General features: G+C 49.5%; 1 protein-coding gene across 1 annotated transcript; it reads right to left on the bottom strand.

Moving 5' to 3' along the window:
* Positions 1-3,109: 3,109 nt before the first annotated feature.
* Positions 3,110-20,927, bottom strand: LOC146341311 (uncharacterized). Its single transcript, XM_084807363.1, has 3 exons — positions 20,812-20,927; positions 4,083-4,400; positions 3,110-3,328 (listed from the first exon to the last, which is right to left on the bottom strand). Exons 1-3 carry the CDS (start codon positions 20,925-20,927, stop codon positions 3,325-3,327), a joined length of 438 nt encoding a protein of 145 aa, XP_084663489.1. The 3' UTR covers positions 3,110-3,324.
* Positions 20,928-22,078: the final 1,151 nt, after the last annotated feature.

Here is a 22,078-nt window from a genome sequence, read left to right as displayed (position 1 = left end):
GGTTTGTAATTAACATCAAATTAGGTACTAGAAAATAAAAGCTCCATCTGCCTCATTTCTCTTTCTACTGCACATTCCAGCCCCTCAACAACTTTGAACCATGAGGTGGCTAACATTCATTTCTTGCCTTTCATGGTTGGCTTTCCTGAATTAAAACACCTGCTCAGAAGATGTCAGTATATAGGTTAGGGATGGCGGAGAATTTCTCCCCGAAACTTCGGGGGGCCGAGCGCCAACGTGTTCGGCCCCCCGAACAAGTTTCGGGAAGAAATTCTCTGCACCCCCCCCCGCACCCCGCACCCCCCCGGGACGGGACTTACCTTTCCCGAATGTCCCTCCCAGCGGCGGGTCCCGGCGGCGGTTCGTCGGGTCTTCGTCAGGGGCGGGGGTGGCAGCCGATCTTTCGACCGGCTGCTGCCACCGCCATTCCAATAAAACTAAAAAAAAAAAAAACGCCCCCGTGATAGGCTACGTGACGATTAACGTAGCCTATCACGGCTAGATCTGCAAAGTCAGCCGTGATAGGCTATGTAAATCGTCACGTAGCCTATCACAGGTGACTTTAAAAAAAAAAAAGCACATACGGATAATGGCGGCCCCCATAGGGAGCCGCCATTCACGTTCCTTATTTGGTCGCTGTAGTCTACATAAAGATTACGTAGACTACAGCGACCAAATAAGGAACGTGAATGGCGGCTCCCTATGGGGGCCGCCATTTGCGTACGCGCTTTTTTTTTTTAAGTCACCCATGATAGGCTACGTGACGATTTACCTATATTGTCTATATAGCCTATATTGTCCCCATTCCATTCCACTTTTCCCCAACAGAAACTAGGGATGGACGAAAGACCCTTACCTGGTCCCGCAGCTTGCTTCGCGGTGGGGGAGAGGTGCTCCGTTCCTCCCCCTGAAATTCTGGGTGGGGGGGGAGGCGTCCCATCCCTCCCCGCCAAAATTCTGGCTGGGGAGGAGGTGCCCCGTCCCTCCGGCCGAAATTCTGGATCCTCTAGTCCTGCTGGGTCGCAAATGCTGCCATTTGCATCCCTGCAGTCAGCCGTGATAGGCTACATAAATGTTTATGTAGCCTATCACGGCTGACTTTGAAAAAAAAAAAGTGCGTACGCAAATGGCAGCGCCCATGGGCGCCGCCATTTGCGTTCCTCATTTGGGCATGTGTAGTCTATGTAGAAATTTACGTAGACTACGACGAAAATAAGGGCAACGCAAATAGCGTTGCCCTTATTTTTGCCGTAGTCTACATAAATGTTTACGGAGACTACACGTGCCCAAATAAGGGACGCAAATGGTGCCCATGGGCGCTGCCATTTGCGTATGCGCTTTTTTTTTTTCCAAAGTCAGCTGTGATAGGCTACGTAAAGATTTACGTAGCCTATCACGGCTAGATTTTAAAAAAACACCGTGATACGCTACATAAATGTTTACGTAGCCTATCACGTTTGTTGTTGTGTGTGTTTTTTTACACTTGGAAATGGCGGCGGTGGCAGCCGGTTGGAAGACCAGCCACCGCTGCCACCGAACCACCGCTGCACCGCCGCCGGGAGCCGCGGGAGCTGCCGCCGCCGCCAGGAACATTCGACCAAGGTAAGTCCCATCCCGGGGGTGGGGGGGGGCGGACTGTTTCTCCACCAATTTCAGGGGGCCAAATGCGTTGTCATTCGGCCTCCTGGAGATTCGTGGAGAAATTCTCCGACATCCCTAACAGAAACTTGCTTATTTTCCTATGAATATATATGCGTAAATTTTGGGAAAGTTGAAAAAAAAAATCCAAAAGTCCACAGACTCTGCGTGGCCTGAGGGGGTCTCTCCGCAGTAGATTCCCCAGACTGGAATCTTAGAAATCCAAGCTCATTTTAATCCATCTTGAATTTCTCCAGCATCCCTAGCCATGCGACCTGCACACCCACCTTTGGGACCCAGTCCTCCCTCACACCAAGTCCGCTTGGAGGAGAGGAAGGGCGAGAGAGCACCCTTGCCAGCAGCCACTTCCTTTGCCCTTGGAGGGCTGATCCTAGGGACTGACTGGCCTGGCAACACCTTGTCAGCCATCCTTGTTGTTTTCCATAGCCTCTACGTCCTGGCACAATGCAAAAAGAAAGAAAGAAAGAAAGAAAGAAAGAAAGAAAGAAAGAAAGAAAGAAAGAAAGACGAAGGAAGGAAGGAAGGAAGGAAGGAAGGAAGGAAGGAAGGAAGGAAGGAAGGAAGGAAATAAATTTGGGCACATTCCATTTTAAATTAAAATAGTTCTGCTACCAAAGATGTGTGCGGGTTGCCTGATGGAAAACAGGGGAAAATGCTGCTCAGGTTTACCAAATGCCTCCTCAGCCTAGAGCTGAACTTTGATTTGGGGGTGGGCCATTGCAAATTCCACCTTGGGCACCAGTTGCTGGACTGGCAGTGGCAGCGACGGGACTGCAGCAAAACTGGGCTGGAGGCAGAGGAAGGCTGGCATACACAGCATCTCTGTGTTTGTACCGGAAGCACGGGCAGTAGGGATGGCTGCAAAATCCGCCACAGACTCAAATGAGGCCGAATTCCAGTGAATTTGGCCCCCCGGAGTCCATGGCAGAACGAATGTACTCATCCCTGCCACCCCGGAGGCAATGGGCCAAATCTCCCCTCCCGTCCGATTCTGTCCTGCAGAACCAGGAAGTGATCGGATGCAAATGGAGTCCACCATGCCATTTGCATCCCCGTTTCTTCTCACGATAGGCTACACATCTTTATTTATGTAGATACTTAAGTAGCCTATCTCCATTTGCATCTGGATCATTTCCTTTTTTGACATAGACAGCGATACGGACCACAACAGCGGCCGTATTGCTTGAGGAACGGAGCTGACCGGTGGCTCCACAGACTCGCCAGGGAGTGGAGCCAACCAGGTCAGATTCTGGGGGGGAGGAATGGATCGCCTCCCCCCCTGACGCCCCCCCCACCTGTGGACACAAGGTAAGGGGATTCGTACATCCCTAGCAGGCAAGGAAATGAGCCTGGATTGCAAGGAATGGAAAGAAACCAAACCGTATCCACTTCAGCATCCCAGTTGGGTGGTGGGGAGTGGAGAAGTACAGTAGCAGTCAGTACAGCTTGTGTGGTGAAACATGAACAGCATTCATTGGTATACATTTTCAAATAATGATTTACATCATGTACAGGCAGGGCAGGTCTCACTGCTCCTACTGCTGCTGGCCCTGGGCTGGTTCAGGCAGTCCTCTGCTGCTGCTGGGATGGCTGCTTGATGCTGGGCCTGGCTCAGGCCATCTCTCCACCCTCTTCTCTAGAGTCTGCACTTGCAGAGTCAGTTCCTCATCTGTGGAAGGAAGGAATGTACACCACATGAGGAAACCTGTGGCTCATGGAGAACACACACACACAGCCACACACTTAACACACAGCCACCACTTACTATTGCTGGTGATGATTAGGAATGTATGGATTGTGTAAAATCCGCTCCATCTGTGTTTTGTGGATTGTCAGGAGCCTTTCGTTCCATCATCCACCCACAAACAGATGCGACTATTTCTTTCTCGCCATGCAGAAAAATACGGAAATAATTACGTAAATAATTACGTAAGTATTTCCGTAAATATGTATATTATTTACCTCAGTATGTAACATTTAGTGTATTGTCCTCCATTCCATTCAACGTTTCCTCAGCAGAAACATATGTATTTTTCTACGGATTAATGTGTGTAAATTTCAGGAAAGTAAAAAAAAAAAAAATCATCCGAAAGTCCACGGACTCTGCATGGCCTGAAGGAGGCACTCTGCAGCCGTTTCCGCAGGTCGGATTCTTAGACATCTGAGCTCATTTTAATCCATCTTGAATTTCTCCAGCATCCCTAATGATGATGGCATGTTGTAACTACAATTTCATCCTATCTTTTCTTCGGGTGATATACTTACACAGTTACACCATGCTAACAAGGAATCATCAGTGAAAAACATGGCAACACAGACAGCTTTGCCATCATGACAGGCATCAACAAAGACAAAAGGCACCACAGGTTCTGTCACCCATCCAGCAGTCATCTACCCAGTGAAAGATGTGAAGTGAAACTTACTTTGACGCCTCAACTGCACAACTTGGTTGCTCAGGTCTGCCACCTGTCCCACCAGCCGCCCGAGTGTCACTGCAGGGGACTCCGGCAGGACACATGGGTTTGCAGCAGCGAGTGGTGGTGCTGGTGCGGCTCCTGCTGGCGGTGTCACTGGTGGTGCTGCAAATGGTCCTCCAGCTTGTGCTGCCGGCAGTGGTGCTGCTGCTGCTGCTGGTGGTGAGGATGGTGCAGCAGCCGGTGATTCCTCCCCATCCTCCTGGTGCCGACGGCGCCTCCACCTCTCCTGCCTCGCCTCGGCCTCCATCAGGCCCCGGTGTTCCTCTGTGGAAGTAGCAGAGAAACTTATAGTTATACACTGTTCCATATGATGCCAGAAGAATCTCCATCCATTTTATCCTACCCATACCAGTCAACCCCAGTAGAAAGGCTTCAGTCTTTGTGAGTGCCTTGAGTGACTGTCATAGTCAACCAGTGTCACTGACTGACATCGACAGTGAGGAGAAGAACCACAATGAGAAGAGGCACAATCTTCAAAGTAAGTTCCACTTGAGGCCTCTCTACATGGCCCACACCATTTAATTTCCCTATGGGAACATACAATCCTGGCATTTACTTCTCTAGAAACTTCCTGATTTGTCTAGTTCATATCTTCAGGTCAGGACTGTGCTTACGCAGCTGCAAGGAACCATGCTTAGGTGTACATGAAAACCACACTTCCTCCAGCTTGCAGAGAATAAGGACTCAGGAAGGATATCAGTCTGTGACCCCGCTGACCAGTACCGTCATCATGTCATCATAATATAGAGCATTGAGGGAGCAACCTTATTGGGATAGGCAGCCACCTCCAAACTCAGAGGCGACCACTTATCCAACGCAAGACAGGCAGAGCGCAGAGGGGATCTTCTCCTCTACACTCCAGCCACCCTGTATTCATGGCTGGATGGCCCATTTTGGCTGCCTAGCCACAGGACCTCGGAGCAAGGGCGGAGGCCGGATGATGCATAGGAAGCATCATATCAGCACTTCTGCACTCCCCTTCCCGCCCCCGGGAATGCCCCCTTTTGTCCCATTGCACACTGCTCTTATAAGCCTGGCAATGTTCTGTGCTGCCTACGAGGCAGTGGGGGAGGGGGCAGGGAAGCAGTTCTCTGGGAACTGACCTCGGAGCACGAGGTCCAAGGCCAGTTCCCAGAAACCAACCAATCCTATGGCCGTCTAGCCACTACGTAGCAGCCATAGTATTGTCCCCTTACACTCTCGACAAGCAATGCTACATGCTGCCTGTTCTTGGAATAAAAACACAACAGCTACACAAAAAGGGACACACTGAAAAATCTAATGAATGATGGTGCACAGTTTCAGCAATGCATGAAGGCTGCTTCAGGTATGCGCACACACACACACACACACACACACACTTAACAACCATATCTTTGGTTTCACCTGGAAAAATATAGCCAAGATTAGATTGCATTTATTTGTGTAACACAAGGGCAGGGCAGTTAGGTTACATATCGTATGTGTACTCCTGCTGCACACCAGCCTTTCATACAGTGCAGCATTGGGGTGACTGCCAGCACATATATGCAGCTTGTGTGGGGTGCAAGTGGGTGGCAGTGGCTCTACATGGAGGGTGGAGTGGGATGTTCAGTTGTGTCAGGTTGGAGCCTGTCTGATTGTATACACCCAGCCATTCATTACGATCCCTTACATTAAGGGCATATTATTTGCAGAAACAACTGATTGCATAGAAGACACCCACATGACCCACCTGGCATATGGCGGCGATGAAACCGTGGCCTTCCTGCTGCCATCCACACTTGACAGACCCTTCAGTAGAATGGGGGTGGGTTATGAGGGATGTGATCCCCTTTTGCTGCAGCCATTCCCTGCCTCATGAAATCCACCTTCAGCCTTTTCCACCAGGACCTGAGTTGCCCGGTGGTGCGGGGGAACCCTGCACAGGCCATGCTTCTCTGAATCTGTCTCCAGTACCTCAGGCTCCGGCAAGAGTTGCTGCCCATGAGGAGGGCCACTGCAGGACTGTTTTTGATGTTAATGAGGAGGGCCTTCACCTCCTCCTCTTCCCACTGCCTGTAGACTGGTACCCCCATATGAGTAGCCATTTTTGCAGTGGAGTGACTGGGGGAGGACTACCAGAAGAATGTGGTTCATCTAGTTTCACTTTTCCCTAGGGCAGCTCTAAGCATAGTAAGCAGTCCGCGAGAGTTCCGTGCATCATTGCCAAATGATTTCACGGTAAGAATTCCATATATGCATACACAGACCTGTGACAGGGATATCCACTTTGTGAGGAGCCTTAAATCGCACAGATTACTGCCATAATTGCGCATACTTGCCCATGATTGCAGGAAAGGTTCTAGAAATAAGCTGCTGCTGCTGCTGGAATCCATGAGGTGCTGTGAGAGCAAAGTGCTAAAAATTGCTGTAGTTACGGATATCTACGTGTTGCTGATTGCTGACCCTCTGCTTCACTTTGGATGCCGCTTTGGACCCTCCTGATCAGCCCCGCTTTGACTGGGACTGATCTGAACCCCCTCTGCTTCGATCCGGTTCCAGATCCGAAGTGAGATTTGGATATCCAGACCACTCCGTTTAGGTGTTTTCCCATCGACTTGCATAGGAAAACACAAATGGTCATCACTTTTTCAGATTTCACGATAAGCACATGAAACTTGGGGCACCTCTCTGCTGACATGGAGGGGGTCCCACCTGCCAAAATTTCAGAAAGTTTGCCCAAGCACTTCTTGTGCTAGATGCAGCTTGAAATTTCAGCTTTTCCAGAAAAATTCTCAAAGCAAAGAGCTATACTTCTCAGCCCTGCACTGCTGCCACCTCCTGCCTGCTCGGCTGTCTATGGCTGTGTTTCCATAACAACAGAAGGAGAAGCTAATGGAGGAATACTGGATTTTTTAAAAAGGAATTAGCTTTGCTGCAATGTGGTCCATTTGGGCTCCATGAGCAGGTTGTCTGGAACAATAAAAATCATAGAATCATAGAATACTAGGGTTGGAAGGGGCCTACGAGACCATCGAGTCCAACTCCCTGCTCAATGCAGGAATCCAAGTCAGAGCATCCCCAACAGATGGCTGTCCAACCTCGTCTTGAATGCCTCCAGTGTGGGAGAGCCCACCACCTCCCTACGTAATTGGTCCCATTGTCGTATTGCAGTCAGGAAGTTTCTCCTGATGTTCAGCCGGAATCTGGCTGCCTGTAACTTGAGCCCACTGTTCCGTGTCCTGCATTCTGGGATGATCAAGAAGAGATCCTGCCTGGCCTTCCTCTCTGCAACAACCTTTCAAGTACTTGAAGAGCGCTATCCTATCTCCCCTCAGTCTTCTCTTCTCAAGGCTAAACATGCCCAGTTCTTTCAGTCTCTCTTCATAGGGCTTTGTTTCCAGTCCCCTGATCATCTTTGTTGCCTGCCTCTGAACCCTCTCCAGCTTGTCTGCATCCTTCTTAAAGTGTGGTTTAAGTGCATCCTTCTTAAATCACTTCACAGAACATACTTCCTGGTGGGGGTGGGGGTGAATGTCATCTGACTGGCAAGGGTGCTCAACCAATAAGAGAGGCTTCCCCCCTCTCCCCTCCTTCCTCCTTTCCCCTGAAAGTCCAGATGCACCTGCATTTCAGGAGCAAGCCTCATTGACCACAATGGGAGTTACACATATGCTTGTGCCAGGAAAGAGAGCAGTAAACACAAAGACAGAAACCAGCCCCCATTTTAACCCACAGGATCTCTATAACAAAGGGTCAAAGTTTCTTCCTATGGCAATAAACCAAACAAAGGAGAATCGGAGCCTCGAGATCTTGCTGTACCTTGTCAATTGAGGGGGAAAGTCACTTGTGGAAACACCCCCAAGGACTGCTAGCCATCTCCTGCTCATGAGGAGGAGACAACTAGAGCATTGTGGGGGCAAGCGCAACACTGCTGGTCAGCTGTCCTTGACAGCTGACCAGGTAGGAGGAGGAGAAGGTGCATCTCATGACACCCCCCCCCCCAGCTAGCTGTCTCCTGCTAGTGAGCAGTGGGGACATGTACCTCACCTCCTCCTCCTCCTGCCTGGGTGATTCGCAGCACTTTTTTATGTATAGGTATATGTGCACATAGACTTCCAATCACCATTTCTTTTTTTAAAAAGTTGATCATGGTGGAGGTGGAGGGACCAGCAAGCAGAGCACGGTCTGGCGTGGGTAGGGATGTACGAAAGTCACTTATCTTTTTGCAGGTGTGATTCGCAGTGGGGGGGGGAAAGCACTCCGTCCCTCCCCCCGGAATCCTCCCTGGCAGGCTTCGCTCCATGGTGGCTCTGCAGAGCCACCGGCCAGGGCCGTGTGCAGCTGGAGTTCCGGCCGCGGCCAGGCTGCTGCGGACGCAAATGGCGGTCACCGTAGCAGCTGCCATGATAGGCTATGTAAGTATTTATGTAACCTATAACGGCAAAGAGCAGGAACACAAACGGCGGCCGCCACGCCGTTTGCACCACTGCTCTTTTCGTGATAGGCTACGTAAGTATTTACGTAGTCTATCATGGTAAAGGTAGCCATGCAAATGGTGTAGTGGCATAGCCTATCATGGAAAGAGCAGCGGCACAAACGGCGTAGCGGCCACCGTTGCGTCCCTACTCTTTGCCATGATTGATTGATTGATTGCATTTATACCCTGCCTTTTTTCCTGTTGCAAGGAACCCAAGGTGGCTTACATTATCCTCCTCCTCTCCATTTTATCCTCACAACAACAACCCTGTGAGGTGGGTTGGGCTGAGAGTATGTGACAGGCCCAAAGTCACCTAGTTAGCTTCCATGGCTGAGTGGGGACCAGAACCCGGATCTCCCAGCTCATAGTCCAACACTCTTGACACTACAGCACACTGGCTCTCTGGTGATAGGCTATGTAAATCCTTAGGTATTTATCACAGCAGCATGGCAGGATGCAAATGGCAGCCGCTATGGTGGCCACCATTTGCAGCCACAGCAGCTGGCCAAAAGACCAGCTGGAGCCGCCGCCACCGCCGCCCCAGGTAAGTTTCGTTCCGGGGGGGGGGTTCCGCGGGGTGGCAGGTGGGTGGGAGGCCGTTCTGACATGGGTTTCGGGGGGGCCTCATTGAAATCCGTGGTGGAATTCTCCGCCATCCCTAGGCATGGGGGGACATCTGGATAACCCAGACAGGAGTGGGTTCTCTCTCATCACTAAGTAGCACTACCAGAGTCATCTCTGTCTCTATAGGGATGGCAGAGAATTCCGCCACGGATCTCGGTGAGGCCGAATGCAAGTGCATTCAGCCCCTGAAACCCATGGCGTAACATGCCACCTCACCTCGCAAAAGGCACGCAAAACAGAGCACTCACCTGCTGCCATTCACACTGCTCTGAGAATGGCAGCTGCGTCTGCCATTTTAGCCGTGATACGCTACATAAATACTTGCATAGTCTATCACGGCTAACACAGGGACACCATTTGCATCCCTGAGGAGGTGGTGATAGGCTACGTAAATATTTACATAGCCTATCATGGCAAAAACAAGGGAACGCAAATGGCGGCTATGGCGGCCGCCATTTGTGTTCCCTTTTTCTCTGTGTTAGGCTATGTAAATATAGCCTATCACAGCTAAAAAAGGGAACGCAAATGGCAGCCACTGTAGCCGCCACCATTTGCGTTCCCTTTTTTTTGCTGTGATAGGCTTAGGGATGGCAGAGAATTCCGCCACGGATTTCGGTGAGGCCGAATGCCAGTGCATTTGGCCCCACAAACTCTGTGGCGGAATGGCCTGCCACCCCCCTGCCCCCCATGGATCCCCCCCGGGATGAGACTTACCTGGGGCGGATGTTCCGGACGGTGGCGGCTCCAGTGGCAGCTTCAGTGGAGGCGGCGGCGGCGGCTGGTCTTCCGAACGGCCGCCACTGCCGCCATTTGCAGTCTGTTTTTTTTTTTCCCATTCATGATAGGCTACGTAAAGATTTACGTAGCCTATCACGTCTGGCTTAAAAAAAAAAAAAAGCGTACGCAAATGGCAGCGGCTACAGCCACCGCCATTTGAGTTCCTTATTTTTGGCCGTCTTAGTTTACGTAAATATTTACGTAGAATAAGACGGCGAAAATAAGGGGAACGCAAATAGCGTAGCGAACGCTATTTGCGTTCCCCCATATTTTCGCCGTCTTACTTTACGTAAATATTTATGTAGACTAAGACAGCCAAAAATAAGGAACGCAAATGGCAGTGGCCGTAGCCACCGCCATTTGCGTATGCGTGTTTTTTTTTCTTTTTAAGCCAGACATGATAGGCTACGTAAGTCTTTACATAGCCTATCACGGCTGATTACAGGGACACAAACGGCGGCGGCTATGGCCGCCACCATTTGCGTCCCTGCTAGCCAGCGGCCGGATGTCTGGCTGCTGGCGGAGCTAGGGATGGACGAAAGGGACTTACCTTGTCCCGCAGCTTGCTTTGCAGTGGGGGGGAGGTGCCCCGCCTCGCCTGGCCGAAATTCAGTCCGGGGGGGAGGCGCCCCGCCTCGCCCAGCCGAAATTCAGGCCAGGGAGAAGCGCCCCGTCTCCCCGGCCGCGAAAGAAAAAGTGAAAAAAAACAAACAAACCATGATAGGCTACGTAACGATTAACGTAGCCTATCACGGCTAGATTTCCAAAGTCAGCCATGATAGGCTATGTAAATCGTCACGTAGCCTATCACGGGTGTGTGTTTTTTGTTTTTTGTTTAATTTTATTTTGTAATGGCAGCGGCAGCAGCCGGTCATGAGACTGTCCGCCGCCCCCACCCCCGCCGAAACGCCGCCGAAACGCCGCCGGGACCCGCCGCCAAGAGGGACATTCGGCCATGGTAAGTCCCATCCCGGGGGGGGCGGAGGGCCGGCGGAGAATTTCCCCAACACTTGTGGGGGGCCGAATGCATCAGCACTTGGCCTCCCGAAGATTCATGGAGAAATTCTCTGCCATCCCTAGGCGGAGCCGGCCAGCGGCTCCATGGAATCCCCGCGGAGCCGGCTGGCCAGGATTCTGGGGCGGAGGCGTGGAGTGCCTCCCCCCCCGTCCAGGATTCCGGGGGGAGGGACAGAGCACCTCCCCCCCAGCGGAGCCAGATAAGGGGGGTTTCGTTCATCCCTACTTCTTGCTATGTGGCAGAGGATGAGCCACAAGTCTTAGAGGATCATACTCAAGCATGCTCCATAACATTGCAAGGAATCTTGGTCCCTACCTCTTAGATCACCTTTGGCCACTTCACTAACACACCTGGAAATGTGACAGTCCCCAAATGTCTCTTGAGGTTGCTTCTGCCATTGGGCCATCCTGCACAAATGGATGACTCATATCAAGACATTTTTATCCACTAAAATTATGACAACATTACACTTCCAGGACACATTTCAGTATACAAGTGCAGTATGACTGAAGAAGGATACTTTGTTCCAGAGAGAGAGTGCAGCAGTGATATCTGAAGTTACAGGCCCCACAGAATGGGTGAGCAGCCCTGGACAAGGTATTATAATGACTGCAGCATATGGGATTGATCTAGACAGTTAACAACTCTTGATCCCCATTGAGTGAAATGCTGTGTCTGAACAGCCCCTATTGAAATCAGTGAAACCTATAAGTGCGTTAACTTTGGTTGCATCTTGCTCCAAACTTTGCAGGGCACTATGAGGAAACGTTTATTTTGCTTTTTCTGCTTTCCAGCCTGCTGTTTGTATTTCACTAATGAATCAAAAGACATTTCCCCCAGATTTTTTTAATGTTTTTGGGGGGGATCAGGCACCAGCCAACTTGCATCAACTGAAAGAAGCCATTTGGTGGCAGGGGCGCATGTGTTTCATCCTGAAGACATCTAGAGAAACAGTCTTGATGGGAGTGTAAGTCTGTTTGCTTTGGGGGATGGGGGAATAAGCTCAACTGATGATAGAGTGACAGATGTTCTTGTGTGCGTGCGTCTGTCTGTCCATTATCTTCCTAACACAGTGTATCTTTCAAGTGAATGCACACTTGGATTGGGAGATGTTCATAGAACTGTGTGTTAGAAAGGAGCAAAACTCCTCGTATTACATCCCCACATTGAAGGGTCACCCACTGCCATTTGGACCATCGTGTGCTACAAGTAGAAGGCAGATGCACCCTTCAAAGGTGTCTGGGGATAAAACATATTATTGTTCCAAATTTTCAAGCATCAAAGCCAATCCATACATTGTAGAGTGGCACAACAATTAAAATCAGAAAACCCTCTTAGGCTGGCTAGATAACCTGGCATGTCTCAACTCCAAACATGGTAGCCAGCCAGACATTCCCTCAAATGGGTTGGAGTCATCTTCTGCATAATTTGTAGGGTTTATGAAACAATGCTTACCTGGCTCTGTCAGGTTCCACAGGTAGGGGGAGCGATCCATTCCTCCCCCTGGAATCCTGCCCGGTCAGCTCCGCTCCGCAGCCAGGCCGCAGAGCCACCAGCCAGGCCAACCCACAGCAGGGCCCCCAGCCTCTGCCAGGCTGGTGCAGACGCAAATGGCGTCCTGCATAGGGGATGCCATTTGCATCCCTACACAAGCCCGTGATAGGCTACGTAAATATTTACGTAGCCTATCATGGCTAAAGCAGGGACACAAATGGCATCCCCTATGCCATGTGCGTCCCTGCTTTAGCCATGATAGGCTACATAAATATATACATAGCCTATCATGGGCTGGCATAGGGACGCATCCCTACGCTGGCATAGGGATGATTTGCAGCCACAGCAACCCGGCAGCAGCCAGAGCCGCCACCGCCGGAGCCAGAGCTGGAGCCAGAGCCAGGTAGGCTCCATTTCACGGAGCTTTCGTTGGGGGGGGCGCTGTTCCGCCACGGATTCCGGGGGGCTGAATTCACTGGCATTTGCCCCCCCCCCCCGGGATCTGTGGTGGAATTCTCTAACATCCCTAATAATTTGGAAGGTTTGGAGCAGGACAGTAGCAGTTCCTTTCCTTTCTTTTCTTTTCTTTTCTTTTCTTTTCTTTGAAAGAATGATGACAAAGCACTGATAAATCAACTGAAAAGTTGGGTGCTGCTGGAATACAGACCTTCCAAATTGCAAATATGCGAAGGAGCATTGCCACCCACATTTCCAAAGGGTATGTATTAACCAAGCTTAAAAGAGAGCCAAATGCATTCACTAAATATCCTTTAAAATTACTGCATTATAACTTACTATACCTACATTCTGGCTGACTGTCCCTACTAACCAACCTACTTTGCAATTCTTGGACTAATATGTGGATTGGAACAAAAACTGCATGAGTTCAGATGCAAATTCTGTGCATTGTTCTTTAAAAACAAAAACACAGCAACAACAACAACATTTGAAGACTGATGCAGAAATAGGATGGGACAGAGTTCTGATTGAATACATGGAGCATCTCTACACCAGCCTAAAATCCCGCATTTAAAACTGGGCTTTCTGCTTCCATTTTAAATGCAGGATCACAACAGACTCCCTTTACCCGTGCTTCCTTCCCGCCTTCCCCCCTTATCTGAGTCTCCCATATGTTTAATTGGTCTAGCTCCTCTTATTGCGGCTTTCCTTCTTCACAGAGGGAACTCATGTGGAACTCAAGCACTGTAATTTGATAGCTCATTATCTCCGATGTTTTAAAAAAATGGAATAAAGGTCATTTAGTGCAGGAGATGCCCTGGAGGTCAACAACATCATCTAAAGGACCCATAAACTTCCATGAGTAAGCAATCTCAATAGCAGGATAAAAGCTCCGTGTGAAGAAGCCCATGGAATACAACTGACACAGACAAGGAATAGACTTATTCATTAGGCCCTAATTATGATTATGCTGCTGATCCTGCTGGAAATAAATTAAGGTGTTATTTGGAACATGTCTTTGAATAATCCTGATGTTTCATTGGTTTTGTTTCTAGAAAAATAGCCCAGATGGTCCAGAAGTTTCCCAAGGCTGATTTTCCAATTATTAATAAGATTGCTGGGGATATTGCACATGGCCATGCTGAGTGCTGCAAAGGTCATACGCTGGAGTGTTTGCTTGACAGTGTAAGGTTTATTCATATCATTTCACTTATATCTAACCAACAAGTTGTTAAATGTTTGGAAAAGTAACCCCCATTTTGCTGTTTTAGCCTGCCTTTTATTTCCAAACTCTGAGCATGCGTTCAGCAATTGGATTTAAAAAAGAAAACCACATGTCATCATCCTCTTTAGACAGTTGAAAATTGATGACATAAGAGAATTCACATGTTGACAGCTTTGGCTGAGGCACTCAGCTTAAGCCCCCTTTTTCAGTAGTATGGGATCTGCCATAAAACATTAATTTAATGCTGGAAGGGCAGGTTCCACCTTTCTGGAACAGACATCGTCCCCTGCCATACACATGACTTTGGATACATCTGCAATATGTCTATACAGTTATAGGTGTATAAGTAATTGGATGTGACCACAGAATGTGACTGCAGAAGGATGAATGGATGGATGGATGGATGGATGGATGCAGCTGGAGTCTGAAACACAAGGTTCTGAAAACAGCTGTAATGTGTCTGCACAATTACAGCTATAGATGTGTAGGTAATTTGGTGAGGTGCTTACAGAGGGATGGATGGGACTGAAACCTGCAACACCCTCCAATACCATATGTATATGTTCCAAAGGAGTGGATCTAACATCTGAAAAGTGTACAGGTGTCAAGAGGTTAAGGGCAGACATTACCTGCCATGTGCCTTTGGCTAAATGACTTTGAGCAGTGAGAAATGGGTGGCTCCCACAATGGAAAAATGACCTGTGTATAAAGCACCAGCAGTCTCATACCAGGGATTCTGACAGGAGGCTCCAGGACTTTACTCTGTGTCAACTGTTAGCTGGTGAGCATACATATAATCTTGCAGTGTCCTATAGAGTTCAAGCACTGGGCCTTCAAACCACCCTGCCCTGACTCCACAGCTTTTTTTTTGACCCAGTCATTTTATTTATTTATTTATTTATTTATTTATTTATTTCTATACCACCCAATAGCCGAAGCTCTCTGGGCGGTTCACAAAAATTAAAACCAAACAACACACAATAAAACAATTTAAAATATATAGAACATTAAAACCACAATATAACAATACAACCACAATAAAACCTAGCAGCAGTACAGGAATTTAAAATACAGATTTAAAACAGCAAAAATAAAAATTTAGAAAGCTAAAAAGCCTGGGAAAATAAAAAGGTCTTCACCTGGCACCGAAAGGAGTACAATGTAGGCGCCAGGCGAACCTCACTAGGGAGCTCATTCCAGAGCCGGGGTGCCACAACAGAAAAAGCCCTCCTCCTAGTAGCCACCCGCCTCACTTCCTTTGGCAGGGGCTCACGGAGAAGGGCCGCTGATGATGATCTTAAGGTCCGGGCAGGCACATATGGGAGGAGGCGATCCTTCAGGTAACCTGGCCCCAAGCCGTTAAGGGCTTTGAATGTTAACACCAGCACTTTGAATCGGGCCCGGAAATGGACTGGAAGCCAGTGCAGCTGGAAAAGTACTGGCGTAATATGAGCTCACAGGCCAGTCCCTGTTAACAATCTTGCTGCCCTATTTTGGACCAGCTGAAGTTTCCGGACCGTTTTCAAAGGCAGCCCCACATATAACACATTGCAGTAATCCAGACGAGAAGTTATCAGAGCATGGATAACTGTAGCTAGGCTATCTCTGTCCAGATAAGTGCGTAGTTGGTATACCAGCCTAAGCTGATAAAAAGTGCTCCGTGCCACTGAGTTCACCTGTGCCTCAAGTGACAGTTCTGGATCCAAGAGCACCCCCAAACTATGAACCTGATCCTTTAGGGGGAGTGCAACCCCCTCCAGAACAGGTTGAATATCACCTAGCCGGGCAGACAAACCACCCACTAACAGTACCTCCATCTTGTCTGGATTGAGTTTCAGTTTATTAGCCCTCATCCAGTCCATTACCGTGCCCAGGCACTGGTTCAGAACAGCCACTGCCTCACCTGGGTTTGATGAAAAAGAGAGGTAGAGCTGGGTGTCATCCGCATATTGATGGCACCTCAGCCCACACCTCCGGATAACCTCCCCCAGCGGTTTCATGTAGATGTTAAACAGCATGGGGGATAAAATAGAGCCCTGTGGAACCCCATGGCACAATTGCCATGGCACAGAGCAATAATCCCCCAGCACCACCTTCTGGAATCCGCCATCCAAGTAGGAGCGGAACCACTGTAGTGCAGTGCCTCCAACTCCCAACCCAGACAACCTATCCAGAAGGATACCATGGTCGATGGTATCGAAAGCCGCTGAGAGGTCCAGGAGAATCAACAGGGTCGCACTCCCCCTGTCCCTCTCCCAGCAGAGGTCATCCCACAGGGCGAACAAGGCAGTTTCTGTTCCAAAACCAGGCCTGAAGCCCAATTGAAATGGATCTAGATAATCCGTTTCATTCAAGAGTGCCTGGAGCTGTCCTACAACCACCCGCTCAAGCACCTTGCCCAGGAAGGGGATGTTGGCCACTGGCCTATAATTGTTAACATCCTCTGGGTCCAGATTAGGCTTTTTCAGGAGTGGTCTAATTACTGCCTCTTTTAAAGCAGCAGGCACCACTCCCTCTCTCAAGGAGGAATTTACAACCTCCTGGACCCAGCCGGACAACCCCTCCTTGTTTGATTTAATAAGCCATGAAGGGCAAGGGTCAAGCACACAAGTGGTCGATCGGACTTGGACAAGCACCTTGTCCGCATCCTCAGGCCTCAGTAACTGAAACTCATCCAATAAAACTGGACCAGACGGTGCTCTGAACGCCTCTACCAATGGAACTGCATTAATGGTGGTGTCCAATTCATGACGAATCTGAGCGACTTTATCCTCAAAGTGCTGTGCAAACTTGTCACAGCGTGCTACCGAGGGTTCCACCATCTCTCTCCCTGGCCCAGAATGTAACAGGCCACGAACCACTCGGAAAAGCTCCGCTGGACGACACTGAGAAGATGCAATGCTGGTGGAAAAGAACTGCCTCTTTGCCACCCTCACTGCCACAGAGTAGGCTCGATAGTGGGCTCTTACCTGTGTTCGGTCAGACTCAGCACAAGTTTTCCTCCACCTGCATTCTAGCCGTCTCCCCTCTTGCTTCATTGCCCTCAGCTCAGGTGTATACCAAGGAGCTGGCCGGGCTCTGCTCAGAGGGAGAGGGTGCTTGGGCGCGATCGTGTCAACTGCCCGAGTCATCTCTGCATTCCACAGAGCGACCTGGGCTTCGAGAGGAGCACCAGCCATACCAGCAGGAAAATCCCCCAGAGCCCTCTGGAATCCATCGGAATCCATTAATCTCCGGGGGCAGACCATTTTAATAGGCCCCCCACCCTTGCAGAGGGGAAAGGCCGCCAGAAGTCTAAACCTCAGCAGGAAGTGATCTGACCATGACAAAGGGACAGATGTTAATTCCTCCACTTTCAGATCACCATCCACCTGCCCAGTCGAGAAAACCAGATCAAGCGTGTGTCCTTTTATATGCGTTGGGCCGATGACATGTTGGGACAGCCCCATGGTTGTCATGGAGGCCATGAAGTCCTGAGCTGCCCCGGATACAGCAGCCTCGGCATGGAAGTTGAGATCCCCCAGGACCATCATCCTGGGGGTCCTCAACACCAAGTCCGAGACCACCTCCGTCAGCTCAGGCAGGGAGTCTGATGGGCAGCGGGGTGGGCGGTACACCAACAGAATCCCTAATCTGTCCCGGGTACCCAACACAAGGTACAAACACTCAAGATCTCCACTCGAATGAGCAGGAAGCCTGGAGAGGGAGATTGAATTCCTATAGACCACGGCAACTCCCCCTCCCCGACCCTCCAGTCGGTGTTGGTGCTGCACCGAGTACCCAGGAGGGCACAGCTGGGAGAGAGTGACCCCTCCCAGTTCCCCCACCCAGGTCTCAGTAATACATGCCAGGTCAGCCCCCTCATCCACAATCAAAACATGGATGAGGGAGGTCTTATTTTGGGCCGACCTGGCATTCAGCAGCAGCAGCACCAGACCCGAGGGCAGACTGGTAAGGCTGCCAGGAACCATCAGATTGGGGGAAGAACCAGAAGAGGGGACAGCTGTAAGGTGTCTAGCCCCTCTTCTCCTCAGCTGGCCTGTTAATCCCCCAACGCCATACCTCCCCGTGCCCATGACCACAGTTATGGTGGCACCTCCCCCACCCCCTGAGTTGCCCAATAGTCCTCCACAGTCCACAGTCATTTCTTCTAGCAAGAATGTTTGGAATTTAATTTCAGGAAAAGAGGCCAAAGGGTGGTAGTGCTGTGCACAGCTGGAAGCTTGCTGAGGAATAATTGAACATAAAACCACAATGGATTTGAAAGAGTGTGCTTTCAGGGAATCCTTTGTACATTGTATTCTCTGCCAAGCTACCTCAGCAGATGTGCCAGTGTACTTTGCCTTTTTCTGGGTATTCCTAGGGCATGTTCTAGGCTAGGGCAGCCAATTTATGTTGGACTGGGTACAAGCATCTAGGGCCTCAGTTTACGTCTGCCAGTATGAACTAGGACTCATTTAGTACTTCCCTGCACATTGCAGGAGGGGGCATGTCATCAAAGGGGTGGGGAACGCCTTGTAGTCTAGGGCAAGGGGATCTCTCAGGGAACCTGTCCACCATGAGCAATAGTAATCTTCTTATGCAGGAAGACCTGCCAACTTCAGAGGGACTCCAGAGCTTCCCAGCTTAGAGTTGGAAAGGTACTTCCTTCAAAAAAGAAGTTGCTTGTGAACCTCTTTTTTTTACAGGCAGAAGTGACAATCTATGTCTGTAGTCACCAAGATACCATTTATTCTAAACTGAAGGGTTGCTGTGACAAACCCCTGTGGGAACAAGGAAAATGCCTAGTCAATGTGGAAAATGATGACAAGCCTGCAGATTTGTCTCCAACAGTCAGGGAGTTCATGGAGGGCCAAGAAGTGTGCCAGCACTATCCTGGGGAAAACATTTTCCTGGCAGAGTACAGAATAGAGTTTCCAGACTATCCTCAGTCTCATACTTATTGATAGTAGGGATGGTACAGGGCTACAGGCACCCGATTCTGTCTGGGAATCTGGCAGGACCCCCCCCCATCCGCATCTCTCCACTGCTCTGCAGCCTCCCAGGCCACCTGCACTTCCGAAACTGAAAAGCCCCATGGGAGGAATTGCCTCATGATGTCTTCCTCATGATGGCTTTAACTGAAGTGTGGGAAGCCAAGGAGGCTACAGGCTGCCACAGGAATTATTGTACAAAGACAGACAGGACACTCACACACACTCCTCAGCCACCTCATTAGTCAGGTAAGCACAAGAATCCCAAACCCAACTGACAAGAATTTCTCCGGAATTTCTCCTCCTCTGAATTTCTTTTCAAAAGCAATTCCTTTTCTAGCAGATTGAATAAGAATGGTAAAAAAGGGAGGGGGGAGAAAAGAATGTGGGAGAAATTTTCAGCACAGCACTACTCTCTACCCCATTTAAGTCCTCACACATTTGTCTGAACACATGAACATGGTTATGGTTGCCATGGCAGTTAGGGAACATGGATATAACTGTCATGAATGAAAGCAACTGTGGAAGCACCTTGCAAGATGGGACACTTCATGCCTGAGAGGCCTTCCCTACGCTCCTTCATTATCTCTCTCCCATCCCGCAACAGAAACATCCACACTCCTGGCTGGATTGAACTACACACACACACACACCCCTCCTTTCTCCCCTTCCCTCAACTGATTTTTTTTTCTGTTTCCCTCCCCTCCACCAGGGTTTGTTTACCCAGGTACATGCCAGCCTTCTACCAAAAAGTGTAGCTGACTGAGCAGGTTGCATTTGGCAATTCTGCTTAGTGTAGAAATTAATGTTCAAGAATTAATATTGCAATCCAGTGGGTGCTTATTTCGAATTAAATTTATAGAGATCTTGGGAAGGCAGCTAAGGCTGCAATCCTGTGCACACTTACCAGGGAGAAAGCCCAATTGGCAATTGAGCATAGTGGGACTGACTTCTGAGTAAACATGCATAGGACTGTGTGATACATCCTAAAAATTGGCACAAACCAGCCAACCTGCCCCATAAGTAAAATAATAGTGGTACCCCCCCCCCCCGCTACCATGGCCAGCAGCAGCTCTGAACAGGTGGCCAGTGTTGCAGGAGACAAGGGCAGCATCGGGCGTGCAGGCACGGAGCAGGGACGGGCGGAGAAGCCAAGAGTTGAGGAGGAAAAGGGGGGGGTGGAAGAAGTCTGCAAAGCTCCCTCAGGCTCCCTCTCTTGCTCGCTCCCTTTGTCTGGCTGGCTTTGCATAGACGAGTGGCAGCCAAGAGGCAGCTGCCCGCACTCCCTCTGATCTCTCCTCCTTCCCTAGCAGACAGCAATCTGGCCAGGGGCTGGCTTCAAAAAAAGACCCGGAGTGAAGCCCCAGCGCGACCTGCCACCACTACACCACTGCTCACCAGGACGTCCAGTGGTGAGCGCAGCGAGTAGGGGAAGGAGGCAGAAGGTCGCTGAGCACCTAGTGAGGATGGATGGTGGTGAGTCATGGAATCATAGGGTTGAAAAGGGCCTACAAGACCGAGTCCAGCACCCTGCTCAATGCAGGAAGCCTGATCCCAGGCAGTCTCCCATCCAAGTACTAACCAGGGCTGACCATGCATAGCTTCCAAGATCAGAAGAGATCAGGCACATCCAGCCCTTTGCTCATCCATCCATCCCTACTCACATTAGCTTGTCTGCTGGCTCACCGTGGCCTCGAACTTGTTCTGTGAAGCTGCTTGTAAAGACAGCTGCATTTTTTGGCGGGGGGGGGGGTGCTTCCTGCCAAATTGGGTGCTTCATGCCAATTTAGGAGGAGAAATCACTCTAGCATTAGCGGCTTGCATTTCTGATTAGTGTTGCCTCTTTCTCGAGTCTTTCTAATTATGCAGCTCTGATTGATTAGGCAATACCTGATCTAGCCATGTGTATGTGACCCAGTGTTGCTATGCTCTCTTTGCTGCTTGGCCAAAGTCTCCCATCTTGGTTTCCCATAATGGTGCTGTGTGCACAGTTGATGACCATGGGAAAGGGGGTGCACTGTCTGTCCTATATCTGAGTGGCCAGCTTACAGAGAGGAGAGAGATTTATGGGATTTTCTCTCTCAGTGTCAACTTTGACTTGTGCGGGGAGGGTGGCCCGTTTGCTGTTCTGCTTAGGGAAATGCATAAAAGCATAAGTGCAAGGAAACCATGCACCTGCTTGTTATTAATACTTCCTACAACTCCTAAACTTGGCTAGAGGGAGCACTGGACTTGGACTGGGGAAACCTGTGTGCAGATCTTACCACTGCCAGGGACTGAATGTCTGGTTTTGGACAACTCACTGTCTCTCTTTCTTATCAATTGTTAGTAGCAGGAAACAGACATCTAGTGACTCCACCTGTAATTGGAATATTTTACTAATTGTTCATGGTAATGCTTGGTGAACTCCTCCCAATCAGGTACATAGCTCATCCTGATTCTTCATTTTTGGCTACATTCCAAGATGAATTAGATGTATTTAATCTGAAAACTTCAGAGCATGCCAAAGTTAGGAACTACTAAACTTTCTGTATTCTCCCTGCCAATTACACTGAAGGGCAGTGATCTAATTGCTATTACTCTGGGTGCTGTTAGCCATTCTAAACCCCTTGCCTACTCTGCTGTCATTATGATCACACCCAAGGTCATTAATCAGCAGAAGGAACCAGGTAGCACTTCTATCCTCTTCTATCCAAGATCATTAATCAGCAGAAGCAACCAGGTGGCACTTCTATCCCCTTCTTTCCTCTTCTATCCTCTTCTATCCAAGATCATTAATCAGCAGAAGCAACCAGGTAGCACTTCTATCCCCTTCTACCTTCTTCTATCCAAGATCATTAATCAGCAGAAGCAACCAGGTGGCACTTCTATCCCCTTCTATCCTCTTCTATCCTCTTCTATCCAAGATCATTAATCAGCAGAAGCAACCAG

Source organism: Heloderma suspectum, chromosome 6, assembly GCF_057233095.1.
Source record: "Heloderma suspectum isolate Gila_16-S chromosome 6, 16-S_ref, whole genome shotgun sequence".
Taxonomy (NCBI): domain Eukaryota; kingdom Metazoa; phylum Chordata; class Lepidosauria; order Squamata; family Helodermatidae; genus Heloderma; species Heloderma suspectum.
The sequence above is the reverse complement of the archived record's forward strand: the minus strand, read 5'-3'. Positions and strand labels throughout refer to the sequence as shown.